This window comes from Meriones unguiculatus, chromosome 15, assembly GCF_030254825.1.
Source record: "Meriones unguiculatus strain TT.TT164.6M chromosome 15, Bangor_MerUng_6.1, whole genome shotgun sequence".
Taxonomy (NCBI): domain Eukaryota; kingdom Metazoa; phylum Chordata; class Mammalia; order Rodentia; family Muridae; genus Meriones; species Meriones unguiculatus.
Window position 1 is genome coordinate 4,352,097 of NC_083362.1, and position 24,052 is coordinate 4,376,148.

Sequence of the window (24,052 nt, forward strand, 5' to 3'; positions counted from 1 at the left end):
TAAGGGGGAAGAGCGAAACCAATATGCAGTGAAAGTGCCGAAGTGAAAGTGCCCTCAGATGGTGAGAAGGCAAACTGACAAACGCAGGAAAACCAGACACACTGTTTTGAGCGTTAGAGCGTCACTTGCGTTAGAGATAACTCTTTTGTAGAGATCGTGGGTAGAGATGCGCTGAAAGAATGGCCTTGCCTGCCATGATTAAAATGGAAAAAGGGTGTTCCAAAGAAGGACTTGTTTGTCTTTGGCTCACAGTTCAAGGGCTCACAGTGCATTGCGGTGAGGAAGGCATGGCGACAGGAGCAGGAGGCAGCTGCTCACGTTACATCCACAGTCAGGGAGCGGAGACATAAACACTGGAGCTCAGCCTGCTTGCTCCTTTTAATTCGATACAGCCCACGGGATGGTGTCACACATATAGGGTGAATCTCCGCATGCCAGGTAGCCAGTACAACAACCTCCTCACAGATATGCCTGAGGAGACCACATACAGCGCCTGTCATGCCGGCAGCATTGGCGCTCAGTTGGGCCTCCGACTGACTGCGGGGGCGAGGGACAAGGCTTTCCACCTAGTCAGAAAGCTTTGTGCGTGCTACAGTCATCTTACACAGATCAGGGCTTCCGGGAGGGGGTCAGTTATCTGTGAACAACCTTCTGGGCAGCTCAGGCTGTCAGTCCTCATGGCGAGGGAGGCTTCAGCCCACTCCTCTGACCCGTAGATGCAGCCCTCTGCTGTAAGCTGCTGACTGTGAGGGGAGCCCAACCCCTGTGCCTTCCAGGCCCGCTGGTGCCCAGCTAGCTCCCGACCACTGGGCAGCCCGCTCAGCCTGCCTGAGCCTCACTTCCCTTGTCTGTGAAGTGGAGTGGCCTCACCAGATGTCTTAGGGTTTCTACGGCTGTGGCAAAACACCATGACCATAACGACCTGAGGAGGACTATGTTTGTTTGGCCTGCCCTTCCACATCACTGTCCATCGTTGAAGGAAGTCAGGCCAGGAACTCAAGCAAGGCAGGCGTCTGGGGGCAGGAGCTGTCGCCGGAGGCCATGGAGGGGCGCTGCTCATTGGCTTGCTCTCTGTGGGTTGCTTGGCACCCTTTCTTAGAGAACCCAGGACCATCAGGCCACAGTGAGCTGGGCCCTCGCACATCAGTCACCAATCAAGAAAATGTACCACAAACTTCCGACAAGCCAATCTGGCAGTTTCTATCACGATATCATAAAACCAGCCTGAACGTCAGTGTTGGACGGGGAGGCCTGACTGAGACCCCGTGAGCACACTTCTCTCTGGGACACCAGGCTCGAACTGGAGGTCTGAACCTGCACCTCCACCTCCGTGCCCCACGGGTCTCCATTCTTCTGTTGCCGCAGCAGTGCACCCAAGTCTAGACAGTGCATAAAGTGAAATGGTTTCCTTAGCACTTCTGGTGGTTGGAAGGTCCAAACAGCATAGCCCCAGGGCCCGCCTGAAGGTACCTTCCCTGAGTCACGAACAGTGGATGTAGATAAGTGAGCTGGCCCAGCGGGTCATTCTTCAGTGACAGGGTCCTGAGGAAGAAGGGCCAGGGATCAGAGAGAAAGAGCAGAGGGCTCAGGAGGTTCCACACAAGCTGTGTCTTAAGCCGAGCATGTTTATCAGGAAGTACAGCATCTTACATACTTTGTGGGAGGAAAAATAGGACAGGGGCAGCAAGAAGGCGTCATACAGCGGGACAAGCTCAGCAGAAAGCTAGCCAGGCCATCTCGCACAAGGGAAGCAAGACTGTGGCAAGGCTGTCAAGAGACCAAGCACACAGAAGCCCAAGCCTGGTACTCCTGAGGGGAAAAAGCTTCTCAGGAGCAGAAACCTTAACTTTCCAAGCCAGGCCCCAGCCTCAGGCTGGACCTTGCCAAATCTGCAAGTTCTGCAAGGACACAGAACTGGATTCCTTTTGTCCTTTTATCAGGCCTTGGATTGCCTGGCTCTCGATAGAGGAGGAACCAGCTTCATTCAGGAGCATATGCGTGGGCAAAAGGCCGGATTTGGACTACCCACCCCCTAACCACGTGGGGTGTGTGTGTGTGTGTGTGTGTGTGTGTGTGTGTGTGAAGGACATAGGTTGATGTCAGGTGTCTTTCTCCCCTCCTCCTGCACCTTTGGCTGAGTGCTCACAAAAGCCAAAAGGGAGCATTGGATCCCATGGAATTGGGCTCCAGGTGTTTGTGGGTATTGGGAATGAAGTTGGGGCCTCTGGACGAGCCGCCAGCGCCCCCAACCATCGATCTAGCATCCCCACCTTGTATTTTTGGGACAAGGTCTCTCTTGCTGAATCTGGAGCTCATCTCTTCAGGGAGGTCCTCCTGTCTCTGCCACCTCTGCACTGGGATCATATGGGGACCAAGCTTGCAGCACCCTAGCCTTTGGGGACACATTCAGCCACATTCAAACATCATCTGCTGGTACTGATGTCCCCCAAGTCAGTGGCATTCACTTCTTTGTCCCACCTTGTTCTTGGCTTCTCATTGACCTCATCCAGCAAATCCTTTTTTTTTTTTTTTTTAAAGATTTGTTTATTATTTTTATGCAGTAGTCTGCCTGCATGTGCACCTGCACACCAGAAGAGGACACCAGATCTCATTATAGATGGTCGTGAGCCACCATGTGGTTGCTGGGAACTGAACTCAGGACCTTTGGAAGAACAGCTAGTGCTCTTCACCTCGGAGCCATCCCTCCAGCCTCTGGATCTTCCTCTCCTAACTGCTCACCTCAGTGCTTGCTACTTTGTAGGTTCTTCTCTCTCCTACCCCTCTCTACCTCCTTTCTTCTTCCCTTTCAACCCCCTAACACCAGATATGAGAGAAAAAAAGAATAGAGAAGAAAGGAAAGAGAGTCCCGAGTAAAGTCAGGGGTCGGAGAGGGGGCAGCATCGTCCTTAGACTACTTCCTGCACAATACTCCTTTAACAAGCAGCAACCAACAACCCGCTGTTGGGGCTCTTGCGATCCTGGCATTTATATACCCTCTGAAAAGTTCCCAGAATCTCAAACTACACAGTCTCAAAAACCGTCTGCGGCTAGCAAAATCATGTTCCTGCCAGAGCACAGGGCAAATCGTAGTCAGCTGTTTCAAAGATGCCCCATATCCCCACACTTGGGCTTAAAACAAAAACATATTCTTATATTTATGTTTTTTGTTGTTGTTTTTTTAAATATTTATTTATTGTTTATACAGTGTTCTGCCTGCATGTACACCTGCAGGTCAGAAGAGGGCACCAGATCTCACTATAGATGGTCATGAGCCACCTATTTCTGTGGGTTTTTTTTTTTTTTTAGATTTTATTTATTTATTTATTTTATGCATATTAGTGCTCTAAGAGGGCAGTAGAGGGTGTAGATGGTTGTGAGCCACCATGTGGTTGCTGGAAATTGAACTCAGGACCTCTGGAAGAGCAGCCAGTGCTCTTAATCACTGAGCCATTTCTCCAGCCCCCGATTTCTGTGTTTTTAAAGAGCCCCAAATTCCAAAATTCCAAAATTCTCGCTATACATCTCTTTTTTGTTGTTTTTTTGTTTGTTTTTCTTTTTTAAAGATTTATTTATTTATTATTTACACAGTATTCTGCCTGCAGGCTAGAAGAGGGCACCAGATCTCACTATGGATGGTTGTGAGCCACCATGTGGGTGCTTGGAATTGAACTCAGGACCTTTGGAAGAGCAACCAGTGTTCTTAACCTCTGAGCCATCTCTCCAGTCCTCTTGTTTTTTTTTTTTTTTTTTCCAAGACAGGGTTTCTCTTGTGTAACCCCGGCTGTCCTGGCACTCACTTTGTAGATCAGACTGGCCTTGAACTCACAGAGGTGTGTGTGTGTGTGTGTGCGTGTGCGTGTGCACGAGCGCGCGCGCCATATGTATTGGGGCTAGAATCTTAGGTGCTCTGGAGGAGTGGTGTACTCTCTGAGCCGTCTCCCCACCTCTCCACACTGCTTTTGAGGAAGGTCTAGCACTATAGCTGAGCTCATAATTAGGCTGGGCCAGCTCTCAGGCCCCAGGCTTGCCTGTCTCTGTTTTCCTGGCTCTGGAATTACAGGGGCGTACTCCTGCACCTGGCTTTTTATATGGGTGCTGGGGGTCTGAATTCAAGTCCTCCTGCTCATGTGGAAATCATCTACTGACTGAGCCACGTACCTGTCCTCTTACATTGGCCACAGTGAACCAGGAACCAGGCCTCGGCTGAAGATGGGGGCCAGGCGAACACCCCAGTGTGGGACGGGGTGCCTCAGGGAGGCGTGAGGAGTAGGGTGAGGAGGGAGTGGTTTTCTAGGGGAACCCAGTGTCCTCTCCGATGCTTAGAGGCTGTCAGCTGACCTCCTTGGGACAGGGCTTTCGAGGGGCTCTGGGGACATAGAGCCTCAGGCCCTGAGTCCTTGGTAGACCTACATCATACACAACATTGCAGCCCCAGCCACCGGCACAGAGCGGTTATGCCAGGAGGTTTGCTGAATGACTGAGTGACCTACGTCTGCGCTCCTGTGCCAGGCAGCTCAGGATCCCCTTCCTGAGGAGTGCAAACCTAGTCCGCTTGTGGGACACCCCCCTATTTGTGCCAGGAGCCGAGGACATAGAGACCTCCCATCTCGCCCCCTCTGTGGGACCCTTTTCCCCCCACACATCAGTTCCTGTCAGAGCCAAGATGTGTCGCCATGGAAACCGCTTGGCAAACGCCGGCAGGCAGAGGCAGCCAGCAGCCGCTCGCACTACCCAGCTCCCGGCGCCTGCCGAAGTGACTGGAGCACGCCTGGCGGTGTGTGGCGCGTGTGCGGTGAGTGAGGGCTCAGGCAGGCACACGGTTGCGTGTGCCATGCGTGTCAGGGGGTTCCGGGTGTGTGTGCTCTCGTGTGTGCACACATGGGCGTGCACGTCAGAGGGAGCCGTGTCCGTGTGCATGTGCTCTGCGTGTGATGGCTGCTGGGCGTGCACAGAAACGGGAAACAGATGACCGGCAGGGTTGTATGCTACAGGCTGGGTGTCACTAGGTGCTGAGGGACCAGGCCTTGGTGGCCTGTGCTTGCTGTCCCACCCTCCACGTGCGCTACTGCTGGCCAGACAGCCACGCTCAGGTCATTGTGCATCTGCAGGAGTGCGTGACCGGAGGGCTTCTGGGAGGAGGCAGGTTCTGGGCCTGGAGCTGACATACTGGATGGGAGCCAGCCAGGTGGAAGAGAGAAGGGCGGTGCTCTGGGTGGAAGGTGCAGCCTGGGCAAAGGGAGCAGTGAAGAGAGACTTGGAGCAGTGAAGAGAGACTGGGAAACAGGAGAGAGAGCCAGCAGGCCTGAGCAAGGTTGGCTCTCACTGCAGGTTAAAAAGCCCATCTTCCTAGAATGCGGTGCCAGAGGAGCCGCCCACAGAGGTGGCATGCGGAATGGGAGAGCACGTGGCCCGGACAGACGAGCTGGTGAAGGTGCAGCGGAGTGGGCCAGGTGGCTAGGGGGCTTGGAAGCTCCAGGGGTAAGGTGGGCTTTCTCGAGAGACTAAGGGATGCTTGATGGCGTCGCTGTGCAGGGCACTGGGACGCGAAGGGAGTGAAATCAGGCGGAGCCGGCTGGGCTGGGCGGTGGGAAAGCCATCTGGAGGTCGACCAGATGTTCCGTGGTGCTCACAGGTGTGTGGGTAGGGTAGAGGGGTGTCTGGGAGGCACCCAGCGTAGACGGTGTGAAAGAGTACAAGGAAAGCCTGGGTCCCAGGGCCAGCCCTCCAGGGTCTGGGGCCTTCTGGGGGCTGCTGAGTCTCCATTCTGTAGCCTCCCCCAGCCTCTCTATCTGCGTGGGCCGTGAAGCTAGTCTGGTGAACCTACCCTTCAGGTACCTAGGCCACCAGGAGGCCCAGGCACGGGCGTTACGGGGCTCTCAGGTAGTGCCCGTGGTCTCCTGAATGCGTTTTCCTGGGTGCCCTGAAGTGAACGCCAGAGCCTCACCCTGCCCCGCGTCGATGTGTGCAGTGCCAGGTGCTGGCTCAAGAGTCCCTCCATCCAGAGGACTCTGGCTTCAGCCAGGCCCTGCAGCAGGCTGCCGGCACTGGGCGCTACCTGGTGCAGCCTGCTGCAGGGACAAAGCTACAGGAGTCTGCTGCTGACGCCAGGCTGGGCCTGGCCCGGCCTTGGCTCTTTGCAAGGCTGTCTAGAGCAACCCACTGTTCTGGATATTCCCCCTCGCACTAGTACCCACTCCTACAGTCTGAACCTCCAGGTTGGGGCTTCCCGCCTGCAGAGGGCTGAAAGGAGGCTCTCTCCATGTCGGGGCACAGCTAAGCTCTGAGACCCCTTCTCAGCCAGCACTCCCCGACCCCACCCTGCCAGAGGGGGTGAGATAGGAGGACACCCCTCACCGTGTAGCCTGCTCTTTGGGGCACCCTGAGATGAGCTGCCAATTCGTGTTGTTGGTGTCCCAATGTGGGGGCTGGGGAGCCATTTTTACAAAGTCCTAAGTCAAGGAGGACCTTGACAGGGACAGATGTTGCTGGGCATGGGGTGGGCACAAGGACCATGCCGTGAATCCTTCTGTGTGCCTGGGATGTACTCTTTCTGTTTGGGAAGCCACAGGTGGGCTCTCTCCCAACCCTTGACCACACAAAATGGAAGAGGGGAGTCAGTTGTGGGGGGATGATAGAGAGAGCCAGATCGGGGCAGAGATAAGATAGAGAGAGGAGACATTAGAGAAAGCCTAACCTTATTGCCTCAGACCTCTCCTGCCACCTCAGCTTTGGTCTAGCCTCGGGAAGCCCCAGGAACCTGTCTTCATACTGTAGTTGGCAGCTCCCCACCCTGTTTACCCCCACATAAGGCCTTCACTGTTTGTTGAGGATAACTTTCCACTGAGGCTGGCCCCCGCCCCCAGACTTAGCCACGCTGGCCGCTGTCTGAGGGGAACAAGGGATCCCAGAACTGGGGAACCTGGTGTGAATACTAATTGCGCGGCTCACAGGGCGGCTTCACAGGCTGGTAGCAGACGGCTGGCCCCTGGCCAGGGCCGGCTGGGCCTGCCTCGGAGCCCTGAGCACTCCCTGCATCACCGAATCAAGATGCTTCTAACGCCCGGGGGCTTCTGCTACTCACAGGCCTGGGGAGCGTCTTCAGCTGCTGCAGGATGGGCTGGGGACTGGACACCCACAAAGGCATGGTCCCTGGGACCCACTTCCAGCTGACTTGGCCGGACCCTCTCTAAAAGGCTTCCGGGAAAATGCCTGCCTCCATCAGGTAGAGGTGAGGGTGAGAGGCGGGGCAGAGCTTTGTTCAAGCTGGTGGCTAGGGAGGCACGGGGGAAACTGAGGGAACCCCCTTGGTGTGGAAGAGTGTTAGCCCCTACTCTTCTACCCAATTTGAGCACACCTTAAGTCACTCAGTCGCTCTCTGAGATGGGGTCATGTGGAACCCAGGCTGGCCCCCAGTTCTTTAGGTAGCTGAGGATGACCTTGAACTCCTGATGCTCTCGCCTCCACCTTGTGAGGGTTTATGTGGCTGGTTTATGCAGTGCTGGGGATGGGACCCAGAGCTTCGTGCATGCTACTTCCCGGCTGAACCCCCTCGCCACCATCTCAGTGTCGCTTGCCTGGTCCTGTCCCTCAACAACCTCTGTCACTGTCAGATGGCCGCATTCAGGGCAGTGGTAGATCCTCGGGAGCCCTTGAGGCCAGCCCATAGTCACCCTACAGTGCGGGCTCATCCACACTCTGCTCCCTAGACCTGCATCTTCTGGAGCCCCAACACATTCTGGCTTTTACTCACACCAGCTGCTCTCCAGGGCCTGACCCTCCCCTCCCCTTGGTTCCGGCTCATCCCGCTGGCCCATCTGTGTGCACAGGCCTCAAATCCTGTCCTTGGCCCCCGCCCTCTGCATCTTCCTTTTCTCCACTGGCGTTGTATCCGGGGCACCTTGCCCCATGGCCCGGAACCCGGCACACACTGTGTCTGCTGAGCAAAGGGCTGCCCAACTCAGGGCTATTGCTGTGTCAAGAACATTGCCAGGCTCCTCTGGTCCTGCCCACGCTGTGTGAGGCAGTTTCCTCCCTGCCAAATTGAATGAGCGCCTGTCCCTGGTTGGCTCACAACAGCACACGTGTGTTGTCGCTTCTGGAGCCAGAAGTGAGGTGCTCTGTGCTCCCTCTGCAGTGCTCCTCAATCTTCCCTGCCAGGTGGGAAGAAACAGCTTGGGCGTGTGGTTTGGTCATGGCAGACATGGGGCTCCGTTGCTCTCCTACCAGCATGCTGATTTCTCACTCCACATGGTGTTCAAGCCTGGCCCACCTGGGGTCACTGTGATGGGCACAGATTCCCCCCACTTCCAACAGCGTTGCCTGGGCGTTAGCGGCCATGCAGACTCTGGGGAAGAGACTCTCTCTCTGTCTCTGTCTCTGAATCTGTCTGTTTCTCTCTCCTTGAGCTGGGGATTGCTGGGACAGGATCTCACTAAGTAGCCTTGCCTCTTTTGGAATTCATGGAATAGACCATAAGGCCTTTACTGTTTGTTGAGGATAACCTTCCACTGAGACCGGCCCCCACCCCCAGTCTTCAATTGGCCTTGAACTCACATGGAGCTGCCAGGCATGCAAGGCCAAGCCCTGCTGTTTTTTTGTTTGTTTGTTTTTGTTTTTAATGTTTTAAATATTTATTCTTATTTATGTGTACGTGTGTTGGGTGAGGTCTGTATATGTGCATGTGTGTGCAGTGCCCACAGAGACCTGCAGAGGTCACTGGTTCCCCTGGAGTCAGCTCTCTCTTTCCATCTTTCCATGGGTTCTAGGACCTGACAAGACTCTGTTGCCTGGGTTTTGGTGGTAAGGGTCTCACTAGTCCCTCTAGTCTATTTCCTCCACTCACCTGGAACTCTGCCTGAGTTCCACCCAAAACACATCTCTTAATTAGCAGCCTCCCAGCCAGGCGGTGGTGGCACACACCTTTAATCCCAGCACTCAGGAGGCAGAGGCAGGTGGATCTGTGAGTTCGAGGTCAGCCTGGTCTACATAGTGAGTTCCAGGACAGCCAGGGCTACACAGAGAAACCCTGAATCAAAACAAACAAAGTGTCAGTCTCCCTGCTCACCACCACTTAATAATCAGAGTTCCCAGCCCTGGCAACAAATAGGGAGCCTCTCAATGCTCTGTCCTAGTTTTGTTTCTGTTGCTGTGAAAAAAAGGCCTGACGAAAAAGCAGCATAGCCTGTGTGGAAACGGGGGAGGGAGGCATGTCGGTGTTTCTTAGTTGACAGTTCCAGGTTACAGCTCCTCACAGAAGGAAAAGTCAAAGTAGGAACTTAAAACTGCTGGTCACATCCTGTCAGGAGCAGACAGAATCGATACACAGGTGCTTGCTTGCTTGTGCTTAACTTCTCTACTCTTCAGGACTCCTCCCTAGGGGATGGTGCCACCCACACAGGGCTGGGTCTCTCTGCGTCAATCAGTTCATAAGACCACCCCCCACAGGCCAACTCCGTGTAGATAGTCCCTCTCTGAGTCTCCTCCTGGGAGAGCCTAGGCCAAGATCAGCTGTGCCACGCTGACAGAGCCTGACTCCAAGCCTGGCTCTGGGGTGGGGGTGGGGATCCCGGTCCTGCCTGTAGCCATGCTGAGGCCTAGGCCAGGCATGAGGCCTCAGATTTCAGCGACATGCTGGTGGGCCCTGGGAGCGGAACTAAGAGCCTCATGGCCTTTGGGCTCTGGGGTTCCCTAAGGACATCCCCAGGGACAACCTAGATGGCTGGTCTCAGAGCAGAGCCCAGGACCAATGTGGCCCCAAAATGGTCGTGACTGCCCCTTGTCCTCTAGTCTCTGGGGTAGCTTGGTTCTCAAGGAGCCTTCTCTCTCTCCCTGTGCTGGTGGCTTTGAAAGGTTTAAGTGACGAACCATCTCCACGTGGGCATCAGTGAATGGTCTACACCAGCCTGAGGTAATTTATTTGGCAGTTGGACCTTCTTTGCAGTTGGCCAGTAAGTACTGAATACCTGCTTTCAGCCAGGCCCTGGTTTTGGGTCCAGAACATGGCCTTTAGAAGAAGAGGGACAGGACAAACCCCCGATGTGGTGTCTACCTGGAGTAACAGGTGCCACAGGAAGCTGAGGAAACCTCCTGAGATCCCTATCGGAGCCATGTGTTTTGGGGGAAGAATGTTCTAGAAGAGGAATAAGAATTGCAGGAGAACCTTATAAGCTCAGGAGGCCCTTAGCCGGGCAGGCTTGCAGTCCATGGCGCCATCATTTTTCCTGCTTGCCCCTCAGTTTTTCCAGCAGCAAAATGGGAACAAACAAGCTTGTAAATGACAAGCTTGTAAGAACGTTCTGGTTCTGGAGGCATTCGGAGTACTGCCTGGGGCTAGAGATGTGGCTCAGTTGGTAGAGTACTCGCCTAGCATTTCTCCAGGCCCCAGGTTCAATCCCCAGCGCTGCACAAACGGGTGGGGTGGGGTGGGGTGTTCTTGTTAAGGCCTGCACTCAGGAGGTGGAGGGAGGAGTCTGAAGTCGTCCTCGATTACAGAGTGAGTGGAGGCCTTGAGTTACAGACATGCACTACCAACGTGCCGGGGGGGCCCCCCAATCCGGCCCTCGGGCAAGGGAGGCAAGCCTTCTTGCCTGGTTTTTGTTGTTGTTTGTTTGCTTTTGCTTGTGTGTTTGTTTAGTTGGTTTTGGCTTTGGTCGTGTTTGAGACAGTCTCTCACTCTAGCCCAGACTGTCCCGGAGCCCTCAATCCTCCTGCCTCAGTTGTAGGATTACAGGAATGCCCCTCCTCCCACTCCGGCCCTCCCCCGCTCGCTCCGTTTGACTTTTCCTCCGGTGTCCTCGGCTGGCCTGGGATGTGCGGCTTCTCCTCAGGCTGCGAGCTGAGCGCTGAAGCGCACATTGCCGGGAGTGTCCGTATCCCTCGTGCTCCGACACCAGAGGTCTGAGGGCCACTGGGGAGGGTGTGGCACCGTCTCCCACCGCCCTCCCCTCGCACTTTCCGCGCGGTCCCGCTCCAGTCACTGCCTCGCGTGCTGACGTCACACCAGGGCCGGTTTGGTCCCTGTGACCCGGACACCAAGCTTCTCTGGGGCAGCTCGGGAGAGCACGGGGCTGCGAGGTAGGGGGCGCGCGGAGAGCAACCCCTCGCTCGGGGACCGGGAAGGGACCTAATGGCCGGGGTGGGCGCGGGTGGCGCTGCGGAGTAGCTCTAGTCAGCGCAAGCCAGGGGGACGTCCGGGTGGTGGTGGCATGCCCCCATGCGGGGGGACCATAGGATGCATAAATGCGTAGGGTGGACTTGGAGAGAGGTTTGGGTGAGCCGGTCAACCGGGATTTGATAGGTGTCACGCGCTGCTGGTCGGGTTCCGGACAGCACGGAGCTGGGTCGCCACGGGGCAGGGTGCCCACTCCCCGCCAGCGGCTGTTCCCCAGGCCCAGGCTATCGTCCTGTCATCTTCAGGTGGGGGCGAGCAGGCTTGGGAAAGTGCCTGAAGAAGGGCATCGCCAAGCTAGGACCAGCTGACTGCCGTGGGACACGGCCAGAGGCGAAGTCTCTGGCTGCCCAGGCTGCGCCCTAGCCTGGGCAGCCTGGGTGTCTGGGAGGGGTGTGAGGAACCGCCCCTCACGGAGCTGAGGCGATGTCACCACAGCTCCGGGAAGGTAAGGCCACCTATCAGTCCAAACGGCTGGTGCAGGGAGACTCCGAACTTGCCCAAAGCGTAGACGCTTCACTGCCCGGAAGGAAACTGGGTTGGAATTTGGGGTTCATAAGCCAGCGTGGGGTCTGCATGGCCCTGTTTTCCCCTCCCAACCCCTTTGCATCTTGCATTTCCTTCTCCCTGGGGCTGCTCAAGCCGCCTTGAAGAATTGGCCCCAAGCAAATGAACCTGGAGGCCGGCGGCAGCTGCTGGGTGTTTTCTGTGTCTCTAGAACAACAAGGGACAGAGCGCGCTTCTTGTCCCAAGGCCAGGCTCTGCCGGCTGTTCTGATGCGTGCCTGTCATCCTATCACTTGGGAGGCTGAGGCAGGAGGACTGCTGCAAGTATGAGGCCAGCCAGAGCTCCATGCTAAATCCCTGCCTCGTCATAAAAATAAAAATAAAGAGAGGTAAACATGGGTTCTGGAGTTTGGGGGGACCCGGTCCTGGTCACCTCAGTCGGGAGCTTCTACAGTGAGTGACAGAGCCTCTCTGGGAAGCTAGAGCCTGAGAAGGCTGTCCCAGGCTTTGAGCAAAGCAGAACCAAGGGAGGCAGCGCAGAGGAAGGGAACTCTGGTGGGGCGGCAGAGGAGAAAAGCTGTCTTTGTAGAGGGTGCTGCCTGGCCTTGGTCTAGATCAGTGGCGCTCAGCCTCCCTAATGCTGTGACCCTTTAATACAGTTCCTCCTGTTGGGTGACCCCACCACACAGTTATGTTCGCTGCTGCTCCATAGCTAGCATCGCTACTGTCACGGATCTGAATGCAGGATGTGTGACGTGTGGCCCTTTGGGGGCTGCACCCCACAGGTTGAGACCCACTGGCCTCATGCCGGAAGTGCATGGACACCAGGACCTCCTGCCTCTCCCTGTGACCCATGACCAATCAGAAGGTGTTTCTGTGCCTTAGTTTCCCCATATGAAACGGTAGTATCTCTAGCTCTGTGAGGTCTGGAGGCTTGCAGATTGTAGGACAGCTGCTGTTGTGATGATTCACAGGGGATGGCGGTAGACCGACCATCTTGGAGGTTTTTGTCTGAGGAGGCCCGGCATGGCTGAGGGGATGGGGGGGCGGGGTGGGGTAGGGTGTCCTCTGAGAGCTCCAGAAGAAGACTGTGGCCACAAGGGCTGCTTGAGAGGAAATGCTGTGTTGATATCCGGGCTACCAGACCTCAGGGAAGGACATGAGAAGGGACAGCGGGGCTTGCTTGGGTGCCCAACTCAGACCTTGTCAAATGAACCTCCAGTCCATGGTGGAAGGTGAGTCCTTTGATCCTCATCACCCACATCCCATCATGCTCTGCTGCCATTTGTTTTCCTACTTGTTTGTCTTGCCTTTTTTATTTTTATTTTTTTAGGTTTTTATTTTAGTTTTTGTTTGTTTGTTTCTGTTTTTGTTTTTTAAATAGGGTTTCTCTGTGTAGCCCTGGCTGTCCTGGACTCACTTTGCAGACCAGGTTGGCTGGCCTTGAACTCACAGTGACCCACCTGCTTCCCTGAGTGCTGGGATTACACTATATATAGCCTGTGCTGGCCTTGAACTCATGGTGGTCGTCCTGCCATTACTTGGCAGGCATGACATGCAGCACCCAGTGTCGTCTGGAGCTGGTGTGTCCCATTCCTCTAAGCCCAGGGTTGGGCCTGTGCCTGTGTGCCCATGGCGTTCCACATGGAGCAGGTGGCAGGGTGTTTCTGAGGTCTGCCTCCCCCTGCCACACTGCTCTGAGCGGGCGGGTGGGTACAGGGGCAGTCCTGCTGGGCAGGCTGCAGGGAGCGGGCCCTGAGCAGCCGAGACCAGGAGCGACGAGCATGGCGGAGCCGGCGAACTTTTGGTAAAAGCGAGCCCTCGTCAGCTGGTGTGAGGAATTAGGATGCACTGGATCCGGGCCTGGGCTGCACAGTGAGATCCGTCTCACCGACAGCAAACATCCCATTTCCTGGGGCTTTGCCTGGCAGGGGTGTGTGGGAGCTTTGAAGAGCCCGACCAGCAGGCATGGTGGTAAGGGCGGGACTGGGTGCTCACGGCGAAGACCCCACACCCCCATAAACGCAGAGGTAGCGGTCCACGGCTGTAACCGCAGCTCTGCTCTGAGGAGGTGGAGACAGCAGGATCCCTGGAACTCACTGGACAGCCCGTCCAGCTGAACTAGTGAGTTCAGATTCAGTTAGACACCCTGATGCTGACCTCTGCTACACACACACACACATCTCACGCACAAAGTGGTCCTGAGGGATTTTCTTTCTTTCTTCTTTCCTTTCCTTTCCTTTCCTTTCCTTTCCTTTCCTTTCCTTTCCTTTCCTTTCCTTTTTTCTTTTTGTTTGTTTGTTTGGTTTTCTGACAGTGTTTCACTCTGCAGCCCCTGGCTGTCCTAGAACTCATTCTATAGACCAGGCTGGCCTCAAACTCAGAGATCCGCCTGCCTCTGCCTCCCTGAGTGCTGGGGTTAAAGTTGCGAGCTACTAGTGCCCAGCACCAAAGGGATTTTCAGAATGGCAGATGAGGGGGGCAAGATGTTGACCAGGGTGGATCAGGACATCTATGGTACCAGGGCCTCCCTTCTTTTGTCCTCTTGACATGGTGAAGCAGACCCTTCTGGGCTACTCCAGAGAAATGACCTACACACCATTTTCAGTTACAGAAATGGTAATTCTGGGTCCTAGGGTTGTGGCTCAGTGGTAGAGCCCCTGCCTAGAATCCCCCAGTGAGGGGCTGGGGTGTGGCTCAGTGGTAGATCACCTGCCTAGAATCCCCCAGTGAGGGGCTGGAGTGTGTCTCAGTGATAGAGCCCCTGCCTAGAATCCCCCAGTGAGGGGCTGGGTGTGGCTCAGGGATAAGGTTTACTCAGCCTGCATCAGGCCATGGGTTACAAACCTACTACAGAAAGAAAGAAAAGAAAAGAAAGAAAGGAAGGAAGGAAGGAAGGAAGGAAGGAAGGAAGGAAGAAAGAAAGAAAGAAAGAAAGAAAGAAAGAAAGAAAGAAAGAATTAAAAGCTGAAGTAGCTACACCTCAAAGCATAACTGAGGCCACTGTGAGACAGCAAGGCTCTAGGGTGCTGTGTTTGTGTGCAGGTCTAGGGCATCTGGAAACAAAAATAGGTTGGTGAGATGTGCGAGGAGTCAGGTGCTTAACAGCCGGCAGGGCCTCCGTGGCTGCGCACTTCGGGGAGCCACGCCGGGCCGGGAAAGGAAGCAGCACCTCGCTCTCTGGTGCTCTGCCTTCTGCGTCCTTGCCTGAGTTGGCCACTCTGCACTGAGATGCAGCGTGAAGCCCAAAGCACCCTGTCGCTGGAGCCAAGCATGACCTGACAGGAGCACCCACAGTCTTCACTCCCGGGCTGGGGGGACTCTGCCTGGCAAGTCCTCTGCCAGTCCACCTGGCTGCTTGCTCCCTGTACAATTCGCTGTGGCCGGCACTCAAGCTGGCTCCTGCCGGTTAGGGCTGTATCTCAGAGCCGTGTTCATACTCTCGAAACCACGGTTTGGGAGACCCTGGGCTGCCTTCTTCCCCAGAGGACAGCCCCTGGGTGGTTTGGGAGGAGGGTCTGGGTGGCTCTCTGAGGGGATAGGGTGCGTCTCTGTGATTGCGGGAGGCCGGAGGAGCAGCCTCTGGCTTTTCTAAAGCAGCACTCTGAGCCTTGAAGGGTAGAGGCCCCCACGTGTCCCGTGCTTCTGAGCGATCCAAGCAGAGTTGGTGTTCCATGGAGACATACCTCTGTGAGGAGAGAAGGCACCTCCTTGCTCAGTTCTGGAATGGGGAGGTGGCCCAGTGGGTAGAGCACTTATTACCAGGCATGGGGATCCCCAGCACCCATGTGGAAGGCTGAGGTGGCCAGCCAGCTTGGTTAAACTTTTAAGCTCCAGGTTCAGTGAGGGAGTCCTTTTCCAAAAGTAAGGTGGAGAGTGTTAGACTTGACGCCCACAGGCAGCAGCACGCACGCACGCACGCACGCACGCACGCACGCACGCACGCACGCACGCACGCACGCACGCACGCACGCATGCGCACACACACACACACACACACACACACACACACACACGTGCGCGCGCACAACCGTGATGTTCTCCGCAGTAAGGTCACTGTTCCTGGCACTGCAAGGTCCTTCCTGGTGGGGTCACGGTAACGTGGTTGCAGTGCGCTCACCGTGAGCTCGACCCCGGTAGTCTCTGGCTTGACTGGAGCGATGCTGCCTTCTAGCATAGGTGGGCCCACCCTGACTCCCGTTTACAGGAAAACTGCCTCCTGTCTAAAGAGACAGCCGTGTGTGCTGAGAACAGTGAGCGTGGAGCCTTGTGTGTCCTCCGCAGAGTGTCAACAGGCTGAGACGTCCCAGAGCAAGAACTGAGCCACACCGTCTCTCAGCCCAGTCTCCATCTTCTGGGAGCCCCGAGCGCTTACTCTAGCAGCCTGAGGGGACGTTCCAGAAGAAACCGTGGCTGTCCCCTGGGAGACTCATGGCCCGAAAAGGGAACCCAGAGGAGTGGCCAGAAGCCAAACACATACCATGCTGCAGTGCAGACCACCGCAGGAGTTCAGCTTCGGGCCCCGGGCCCTGAAGGATGCTCTGATCTCCTGCGACCTGGCCCTGAAGCAGCTCTACACCTCAGCCTTCTCCCCGTCGGAGAGGCTCTTCCTGGCTGAGGCCTACAACCCCCACCGGACCCTCTTCAGCACACTGCTCATCCACTCAGCCTTTGACTGGCTTCTGAGCCGTCCAGAGGCCCCTGAAGATTTCGAGACCTTCCATGCTTCCCTGCAGCTCCGGAAGCAAAGCGTGGCCCGGAAACACATTTACCTGCAGCCCATAGGTATGAGAGCTGGGCTGGAGCCATCAGGTCCTGGGGGTGCGGCTCAGTGGTAGAGCCCCTTCATAGAATCCCCCAGTGAGGGGCTGGGGTGTGGCTCAGTGGTAGAGCCCCTGCCTAGAATCCCCCAGTGAGGGGCTGGGGTGTGGCTCAGTGATAGAGCATCTGCCTAACCCCCCAGTAAGATACAGCTCGAGGCAGAACTGGCTTGAAGATGGCCTGGAGTCAGCTAGGTACTCCTACGGGCAGAGTGGCTTGCCTCTTTAGGATTCTCCCACTTTATCTGTTCTGACTATCTAGGTGTGTGCTCATAGTCCTGGCCATCACTTTAGCATAGCATGCACTGCCCTAGGTCCTGTGCTGTGTACTTGGGGGTCTCTGTGGGTGCTGAAGGGAGGGGATGCTCATTTCACAGGCTGGGGAGCTGAGGCTGGAGAGGATGTGGGCTTTTCCAGTGGTGGAGCTGGATTCTGGACAAGGTGGGATTTGAAGGCCAGGGCATCTGGGGCAGGAAACGGCCACTGGAGGGAGGGGCACAAGCTCCTCAGGGCACAGGCTTTGGATGGAGACAGGACTGAATGGTCGCAGGCCCCACAGCGGTTAGAAGTGCAGGCTCACTGCTGCCAGCTGGAACCCCCCTTCCCTAGCCAGGCAGCTGTTCTCCTAGCCTGGGACCTGTTAGCATGTACCCATGCCAGCTGCCTTCCTGCCCTCCCTGCCCCCTCAGAAACTGGCCTTTACCCCAGGGGCCGGGATGGGCGGGGCAGAAGGTCACAGTAGGCTGATGGGCTCCTGTGCCTTCAGATCTGAGTGAGGGGCTGGCGGGATGGCCCCTGCTGGACCACCTTCAGAGCTGTGCGGAGGCTTTCTTCCTGGGCCTTCGGGTCAAGTGCCTGCCCTCAGTGGCCGCTGCCTCCATACACTGCTCCTCAAGACCCAGTCGGGACGCTGACAGGCTCCAGCTTCATACAGGTGAGTGAGGCAGGGTGTGGGGGCAGCCTGGGGTGCCACTGTGTAGCCAGAGAGCCTTCCGGAAGGAAAGGTTGGGAGGAGTGCTTTTTATGTGTGTGTGTGTGTGTGTGTGTGTGTGTGTGTGTGTGTAAGCCATAGGACAGCCTTAGGTATCAGTCCTCAGGAGCTATCCTCCTTTTTTTTTGTGTTTTGTTTGTTTTTTGGAGGTGGTGGTTTGAGACAGGGTTTCTCTATGTAGCCTTGGCTGTCCTGGACTCCCTCTGTAGACCAGGCCGGCCTCAAACTCACAGAGATCCGCCTGCCTCTGCCTCCCAGGGTGCTGGGATTACAGGTTTGCGCCACTATGCCCAGCTTCCTCCTTGTTTTATTAGACAGGTCTCTCACTAGTTCGGACTTTGCCAAGTAGGCTAGGCTGACTGGCCAGTGAGGCCCCAGGGATCCCCCTGTCTCTGCCTCCCTGGTGCTGGGATTAAAATCACCAACTACCCCTACTGACTTACTTATACAATTCAGGCTTTGAAGGATTGTTTGCTTCTTCTATGCGCACAAGTGTTTGCCTGGTGGGTGTGCTGCTCTGAAGGCGTGCCTGGTGCCTGTTGAGCTCAGAAGAGGGCCTTGGGTTCCCGGGAACTGGAGTCACAGACTGGTGTGAGTGGCCATGTGAGTGCTGGGAGCCGAATCTGGGTCCGGTGCTCTTAAATGCTGAGCCGTTTCTCTATCCCCTCCCTAGCTTTAAAAACAGTGATTATTTTTGCTTATGTACATATGTGTGTGCGTGTGTGAGTTTATGTGGTTTCACAGGCATGCAAGTGCAGGACTCCAGAGGCCATTGCATCCCCCGGAATTGGAGTTACAGGAAGTTGGGAGGCTCTGTGAGGGTGCTGGGATTGAGCCACATTTCCTGCCCCTCCCCCTTTTGTCAATTTTAAAGGCAGGAGCTCGGGTAGGCCAGGCTGGCTCTCACTGTGAGCCTCCTGCCTCAGCTTCCTTCCTGAGTCCTGGGATTAACAGGTCACACCACATGCCCTGAGACTTACTAGCTCTAGTCCAGTGCTTTGTTGAAAAGCATTTCCAGGAGAATCTTTGTCCTGGGGTAGTTTTCCTTCAGAGGGGTTTTCTCTTCCCCTTGCATGGCCATGCATGATGAAGGCATGGTTTTTTTCTGTGCTGTTCTGTGACCCTAGGGGCAATCTGCCTCCTGTGCTGGGTGTAGAACCCTATGGCAGAGTAGGGAATCATCTGTACAGTGTCTCTTCTGCCCTAGGAGCAGCCCAGCTTCATTGCTCTGTGGGCTGGTCTCCTCGCCCTCCTTTCTCATGGCGGGTATCTGATCTGGTTCATGTAAAGCTCATTGAGGTCAGGTAAGGTAGAGTAGGACTCTTAACCTACTTACTTAGGAGGCTAAGGCAGGAGGAGTTAAAGTTTTAGGTTTGCCTGGGCTACAAAGTGAGTCTGAGACCAGCTTGGCTACATACTAAGACCCTATTTTTAAAACTATAAAGAGGGCTGGGGAATGTCTCAGAGGTAGAGCCCCTGCCTAGAACCCCCCAGTGAGGGGCTGGGGTGTGGCTCAATGGTAGAGCCCCTGCCTGGAATCCCCCAGTGAGGGGCTGGGGTGTGGCTCAATGGTAGAGCCCCTGCCTGGAATCCCCCAGTGAGGGGCTGGGGTGTGGCTCAGTGGTCACCTGCCTAGAATCCCCCAGCGCAGCTGCTTTCCCAGCTTGTGTTGCCCTCCATCTTGTTCTTCATGGAGGAGCGCCATCGACTTCTCTGGCCCCGTCCACAGCAGAGTAATCCTCAGGCAGCTCTCTTCTCTCTGGTGTCCTTCCCTTCCCCCCTTCCCAGTCACTGCCCTGGCTTTCCTGGGTCTCCCCCTTCTCCCTCCGGCCACCCTCAGTGGTTCAGACTCCCTGCTCTGACCTTGACTGTCTGAACGATGCAGACAGAGGTCCTCCTCACCTGCAATCACAGCTCCAGGGGCCCTCTTGCAGTTTGAGGTAACGTGTTCTCTGGGCCTAGGGACCTGGATGTGGGCGTTTGGTGGGTAGCTGTTCAGCTGCCTGTTCCCTCCTGGGCTCTTGTTGCTGTATGTGGGTGCGTGCATGCGTGCATGACTGTATGTGTGTGTGGGGGGCAGAGGTCAAGACCTCAGTCTCTGACAGCCCTGTTTTTGAGACAGGTCCCTCACTGCTATGGGACTCCCTAATTCGTCCAGGTAGGCCGGCCAGTGAGCCCAGGGATCTACCTGCCTCTGCCTTCCTAGTGCTGGGATTCCAAGCCCCTGGGGCTGGCTCTCTTACATGAGCCCCCGGGACCAGACTCGGGCTCGTGTTTGCTTAGCAAGCCTTTCACGCACGGAGCCACCTCCTCAGCCCGACTGCCCCTTCAGCTTCCTCAAGTGGAAGGTGACGGCCTTGCTGGGTCCGGATCCGCTCTCGTCACCCAGGAAATGACTGGCCCTGGTGCTCCAAGACCTGGCTCTCAGGCCAGGCCATGGTCCTTGGGTTGTCATGTAGCTGCTCTGGGTTCTGGGTCCCACCACAGATGTGGCTTATCTGCCAGCGTTGAGAGGGGCTGGTCCCAGAGCAGGAGCCAGAACTGCAGGCTCGTCTGCACACCCTGACCTCCAGCCTTCTTCCCACAGATGGCATCTTGTCCTTCTTGAAGAACAACAAGCCGGGGGACGCACTGTGTGTGCTGGGCCTCACGCTGGCTGACCTGTACCCTCATGATGCCTGGACTTTCACCTTTGGCAGGTTCCTTCCGGGGCATGGTGAGCTATGGTCCTAGCAACTGCCGCCAGAGGGCAGTGGTGTGGCTCCAGCCCGCCAGTGCCGGGCGCGTGCTCTCTCCCAGGGGTGAGGCGTGTGCTCCAGCCTGAAACTGAGTTCTCACCCGGCATGGGCCAGGGGCTGGTCCCGGAGTCCCCTGCACACGCCAGAGCCAAGGGGCCGCTTCCTCCTCCGGTTGCCCTGGGCTGCAGGGAATAGTGGGGTGGTTTCACCTTGGGTTCCCCAGCCACTGCTGTCCCTTGGACCACTTCTTCTGGCCTCTCCCCTAGAAGTGGGTGTGTGTAGCTTCGCTCGCTTCTCTGGGGAGCTCCTGCAGGCCGCGCCCGGTGTTCCTGACCCAGCTGTGCTGGAGGCAGTAGCAGATGGCGCGGAGACACTGGTGCACGAGGGAGGCCGGCCTCTGTGCTTCAGCGCCCTGGGTATGGTTCAGTGCTGCAAGGTGAGCATGGGGGCAGGTAGGGTGAGAAGTGAGTCCCCTGTGAAGTCAGCGCTAGCCGGAGCACGGTCCCTCAGAGTAACCCGAGACCCCGCGGTTCAAGACCGCAGACGCCACTCTCCCTGCAGGGTTCTGGGATCTGGCTTCGGGGCTGGCTGGCTTCTAGGCCTCCTCATGCTGTGTGGCTTCTTGGAGCCAGCAGGGAGGCCGCGGTGAGGGGTTAGACTTTTGGGGTTGCCCGGCGGGCTCGGGATCCCTGGGTGGGAGTTACCGGGTCCTGAGGCTGTGAGGCAAGGCGGCGGTGCCATTTCCCCTCAGGTCGCCTGCCACGAGCTTTGCCACCTCCTGGGCCTGGGGAGCTGTCGCTGGCTCCGCTGCCTCCTGCAGGGGGCGCTTAGCCTGGATGAGGCGCTCCGGCGGCCGCTGGACCTCTGTCCCATCTGCCTGCGGAAACTGCAGCACCTCCTGGGCTTCAGGCTCCTGGAGAGGTACAAGGTGAGCGAGTGTGTGGGGCACAGGACAGCCTCAGGGGCAGTGGGAGGGGCCGGGTTGCTGGACCTGGGCGTGTGTGCACCGCCCCTGCCGGGGTGGGGTTGGGTGGCCGGTCTTTCTCAGGCAGATGGAACACCCAGGCTGGTGGCAGTGACCTCGGGCTGCGGTGGGTGAAGGAGGGCAAGGGCAGATGCTCCCCCCCCCTCCCGCCAGCGCTGGGAGGGCCCCCATCTTCTCTGCGCTCTCTTTCCTCTTCTTTGCTCCGCGGTGGACGATGGGGGTCCTGTACCCAGAGGCGGTAAGACACAGTGGGGAGAGCAGCAGGTTGGGGCCCGCCAGCCGCGGAGCCTCTCCTGGCTGAGCTGCCGAGGGATGCCGCCCTCTGCTGTCAGCATTCAGTATTGCTGCAAGCCCTCTCCCCCCCCAACCCTCCCCTTATCCCTGTGGGAAAGCTTGTTTGCAAACTAGGCCGCTTGGCTTGGCTCAGGGTTCCGAGATCAAAGGCAAACGCTGCTTGGGTTTTTTTTTTTGTTGTTGTTGTTTTTTTTTTTTTTTGTTGTTGTTGTTTCTCTTGAAATCCACCTTTGGTTGAAATCAAGTTGAAGTTTTCAGTGCTGTGTAAAAATTAGCTGTATTCAGTGTCCAGGCTCAACTTGCTGGGTGTGAGAAGCCTCCCTTCCTCCTTGTTTTTGTTGGTTTGTTTTTTTGGAGACAGGGTTTCCCTGTGGAGCCCTGGCTGTCCTGGAACTCGCTCTGTAGACCAGGCTGGCCTCAAACTCACAAAGAACCACCTGCCTCAGCCTCGGAAGGGCTGGGAAGAAGGTTCAGTGAGTGTGAGAACCTGAGTTCGAATCCCTGGCACTGTGTAGAACGTTGGGTGTGGAGGTGGGCGTTACCAAGTCGAGTGCTGTGGGGGCAGGGACAGCAGGGTCCCTGAAGCTCGCTGGCCGCCAGCCAGTCCACCCATGGTGAGTTCTAGGCTCATAGAGACACTGTCCTAAAAACCAAGGTGCAAAGTGAGGGTGCTCGGCGTTGGCCTCTGCCCGCCACATGCAAAGCGTGCCCACCCCTGCATACACTTTTGTGTGCTTGCACACACACACACACACACACACACACACACAACCCTTTCGAACCCATGCAGGCATTCATGCGCACATGCACCCACATGAGTGCACGCAAGCACACAGAGTTCATATTAACTATAAACTTCATGGAATTTAACTCCGAGCAGAGGCGAGGTTAACAGCCGCCTTTCTCAGTGCCTGTGAAAAGGTGTGCTTCTGGGAGCTGGGAGGTCCGGCTTGGCTGTGGCCTGGACTCCAGTCCTCAGATAGGCCCAGCTCTGGGGCCCTCGTGGCTCCAGCCTCATGCTGGCCCCTGCGTGGTCCCAGCAGCTCCCTGGCTAACCTCGGCAACCCCAGTCCGTGTTCCTTCCCACAGAGACTCCACGCTTGGACGCGGGTGACGGCGGAGGTGTGGTCTGGTCAGGAGGCCGGGGAGCCCTCTGTGTCCGAGGACACCCTGCCCTTCAGTGCTGACTCAGGCGTGGGCTGCGAGAGTGACACGGAGCCTGCCACCAGCCCTTCGGAGCCCGTCACCCCTGACGTGTGGGGTCGTGCCTTCCCCGAGGGGGCCGAGCCGGAGCCTGAGGATGGCCTGGGCTCTCTGGTGGCCTCAGAAGTGTTGCTGGGCCTCGGAGGTCCCGTGGATGCCATCGAGGAGTACGGACGGTGGCTGGACGCGTGCATCCGGGCCCTGGAGAGGGAGGAGGCTGAGGAGGAGCTGGCCCATGTGGACGCTGCCGTGGACGCCCTGGGCCGGTGGGAGATGTTCACGGGGCAGCTCCCGGTGGCCAGGCAGCACGTGCCCTGTGGCAAGGACAGTGTGGGGCTGCGCAGGGTACTCGGGGAGAAGTTCTTCTCCCTCAGGCGGAGGCTGAGCTCTCGCAGACTTGCCAAAGCCAGTTCTTCCCACTGCCGCTGGGGGGCGGAGAATTGATGCATCAAGCTGGGCCAACCAGTGCAGAGAAGTTAGCTCCTGGCATTTTTTTTCCTGCGGATGCCAGCCTCTATGGGTGACCAGTGACTGGGGGTACTCTGGTGTCCACAGGGTTAAAACAAAGGTCCCCAGAAGCTGAGTGAGCCTTGGGTGCTTGCCCACAGGGTTCCCATGCTGTGTGCCCTGCAGGCACAGCTGAGAAGCAGGAAGAGGTAGCCACAGGCTTGCTTCTTTCCTGCAGGAGGGGGCTCTGCTCTGTCTGGTTACCAACAGCAGGAGCTCTGGACCACCCTGCAGCAGGGGTTTTGTGGCTGTGTGTGTACGTTTGTGTCTATGTGTGTATCTGTGCACATGAATGCAGCTGCCCACAGAGGCCAGAAGAGGGCGTTGGAACCTTTGGATGCCATTACAGGAAGTTGTGAGCCATCCGGTGCTGGCAATTGAACTCAGATCCTCTGCAAGTGCAGTACATGCCTTTGATGTCTGAGCCATCTCTCCAGCACCGTTTCATTCCGACTTTGTGTCACCTGCCCCGGGTTCTGTTCTGTGGCTAGACTTTCTGCTCATCAGGGCCGACACAGGTCTTTGAGAAGCTCCTGAAGAAATCTGTGCCCTGTGAGGTCGGCCATTTCTTCTGACAGAAGTGGGGTGATGGGGTTGGCCGTGGAAGGCAGAGGCCACTTCTCCAACCCCAAGGCTTGCCTGTCCTGTGGCTTCCAGTTAGGCCAGCATGGTGGTGGGCTTCAGTTCTTCCGTCTTTGATGACATCTTTTCCCGTCTCCATCTATAAAACTCCTGACAGAGGGTGGTAAAATTACTCATCCATTGTTAACCCCCTTTGTTTCCGTGTCATGTATTGTTGAAGCTCTGACACATGCACACACACACAACACACACACACACA

General features: G+C 56.7%; 1 protein-coding gene across 20 annotated transcripts; it reads left to right on the forward strand.

Annotated features, from left to right (window-relative positions):
- The first annotated feature begins 4,587 nt into the window (after nt 1-4,587).
- On the forward strand, nt 4,588-23,980 carry Amz1 (archaelysin family metallopeptidase 1). 20 transcript variants are annotated; one of them, XM_060368022.1, is made up of 9 exons: nt 10,453-11,073; nt 11,416-11,615; nt 11,886-12,062; nt 15,881-16,458; nt 17,260-17,427; nt 20,072-20,200; nt 20,489-20,658; nt 20,974-21,150; nt 22,591-23,980. In XM_060368022.1, exons 4-9 carry the CDS (start codon nt 16,155-16,157, stop codon nt 23,146-23,148), a joined length of 1,506 nt encoding a protein of 501 aa, XP_060224005.1. In that variant the 5' UTR covers nt 10,453-11,073; nt 11,416-11,615; nt 11,886-12,062; nt 15,881-16,154; the 3' UTR covers nt 23,149-23,980. The 20 variants fall into 20 exon arrangements, with proteins under 20 accessions (XP_060224014.1, XP_021503240.1, XP_021503241.1 ...); XM_060368033.1 differs by having other exon boundaries at nt 15,958-16,458; XM_060368023.1 differs by having other exon boundaries at nt 11,921-12,062.
- The last annotated feature ends 72 nt before the right edge of the window (nt 23,981-24,052 follow it).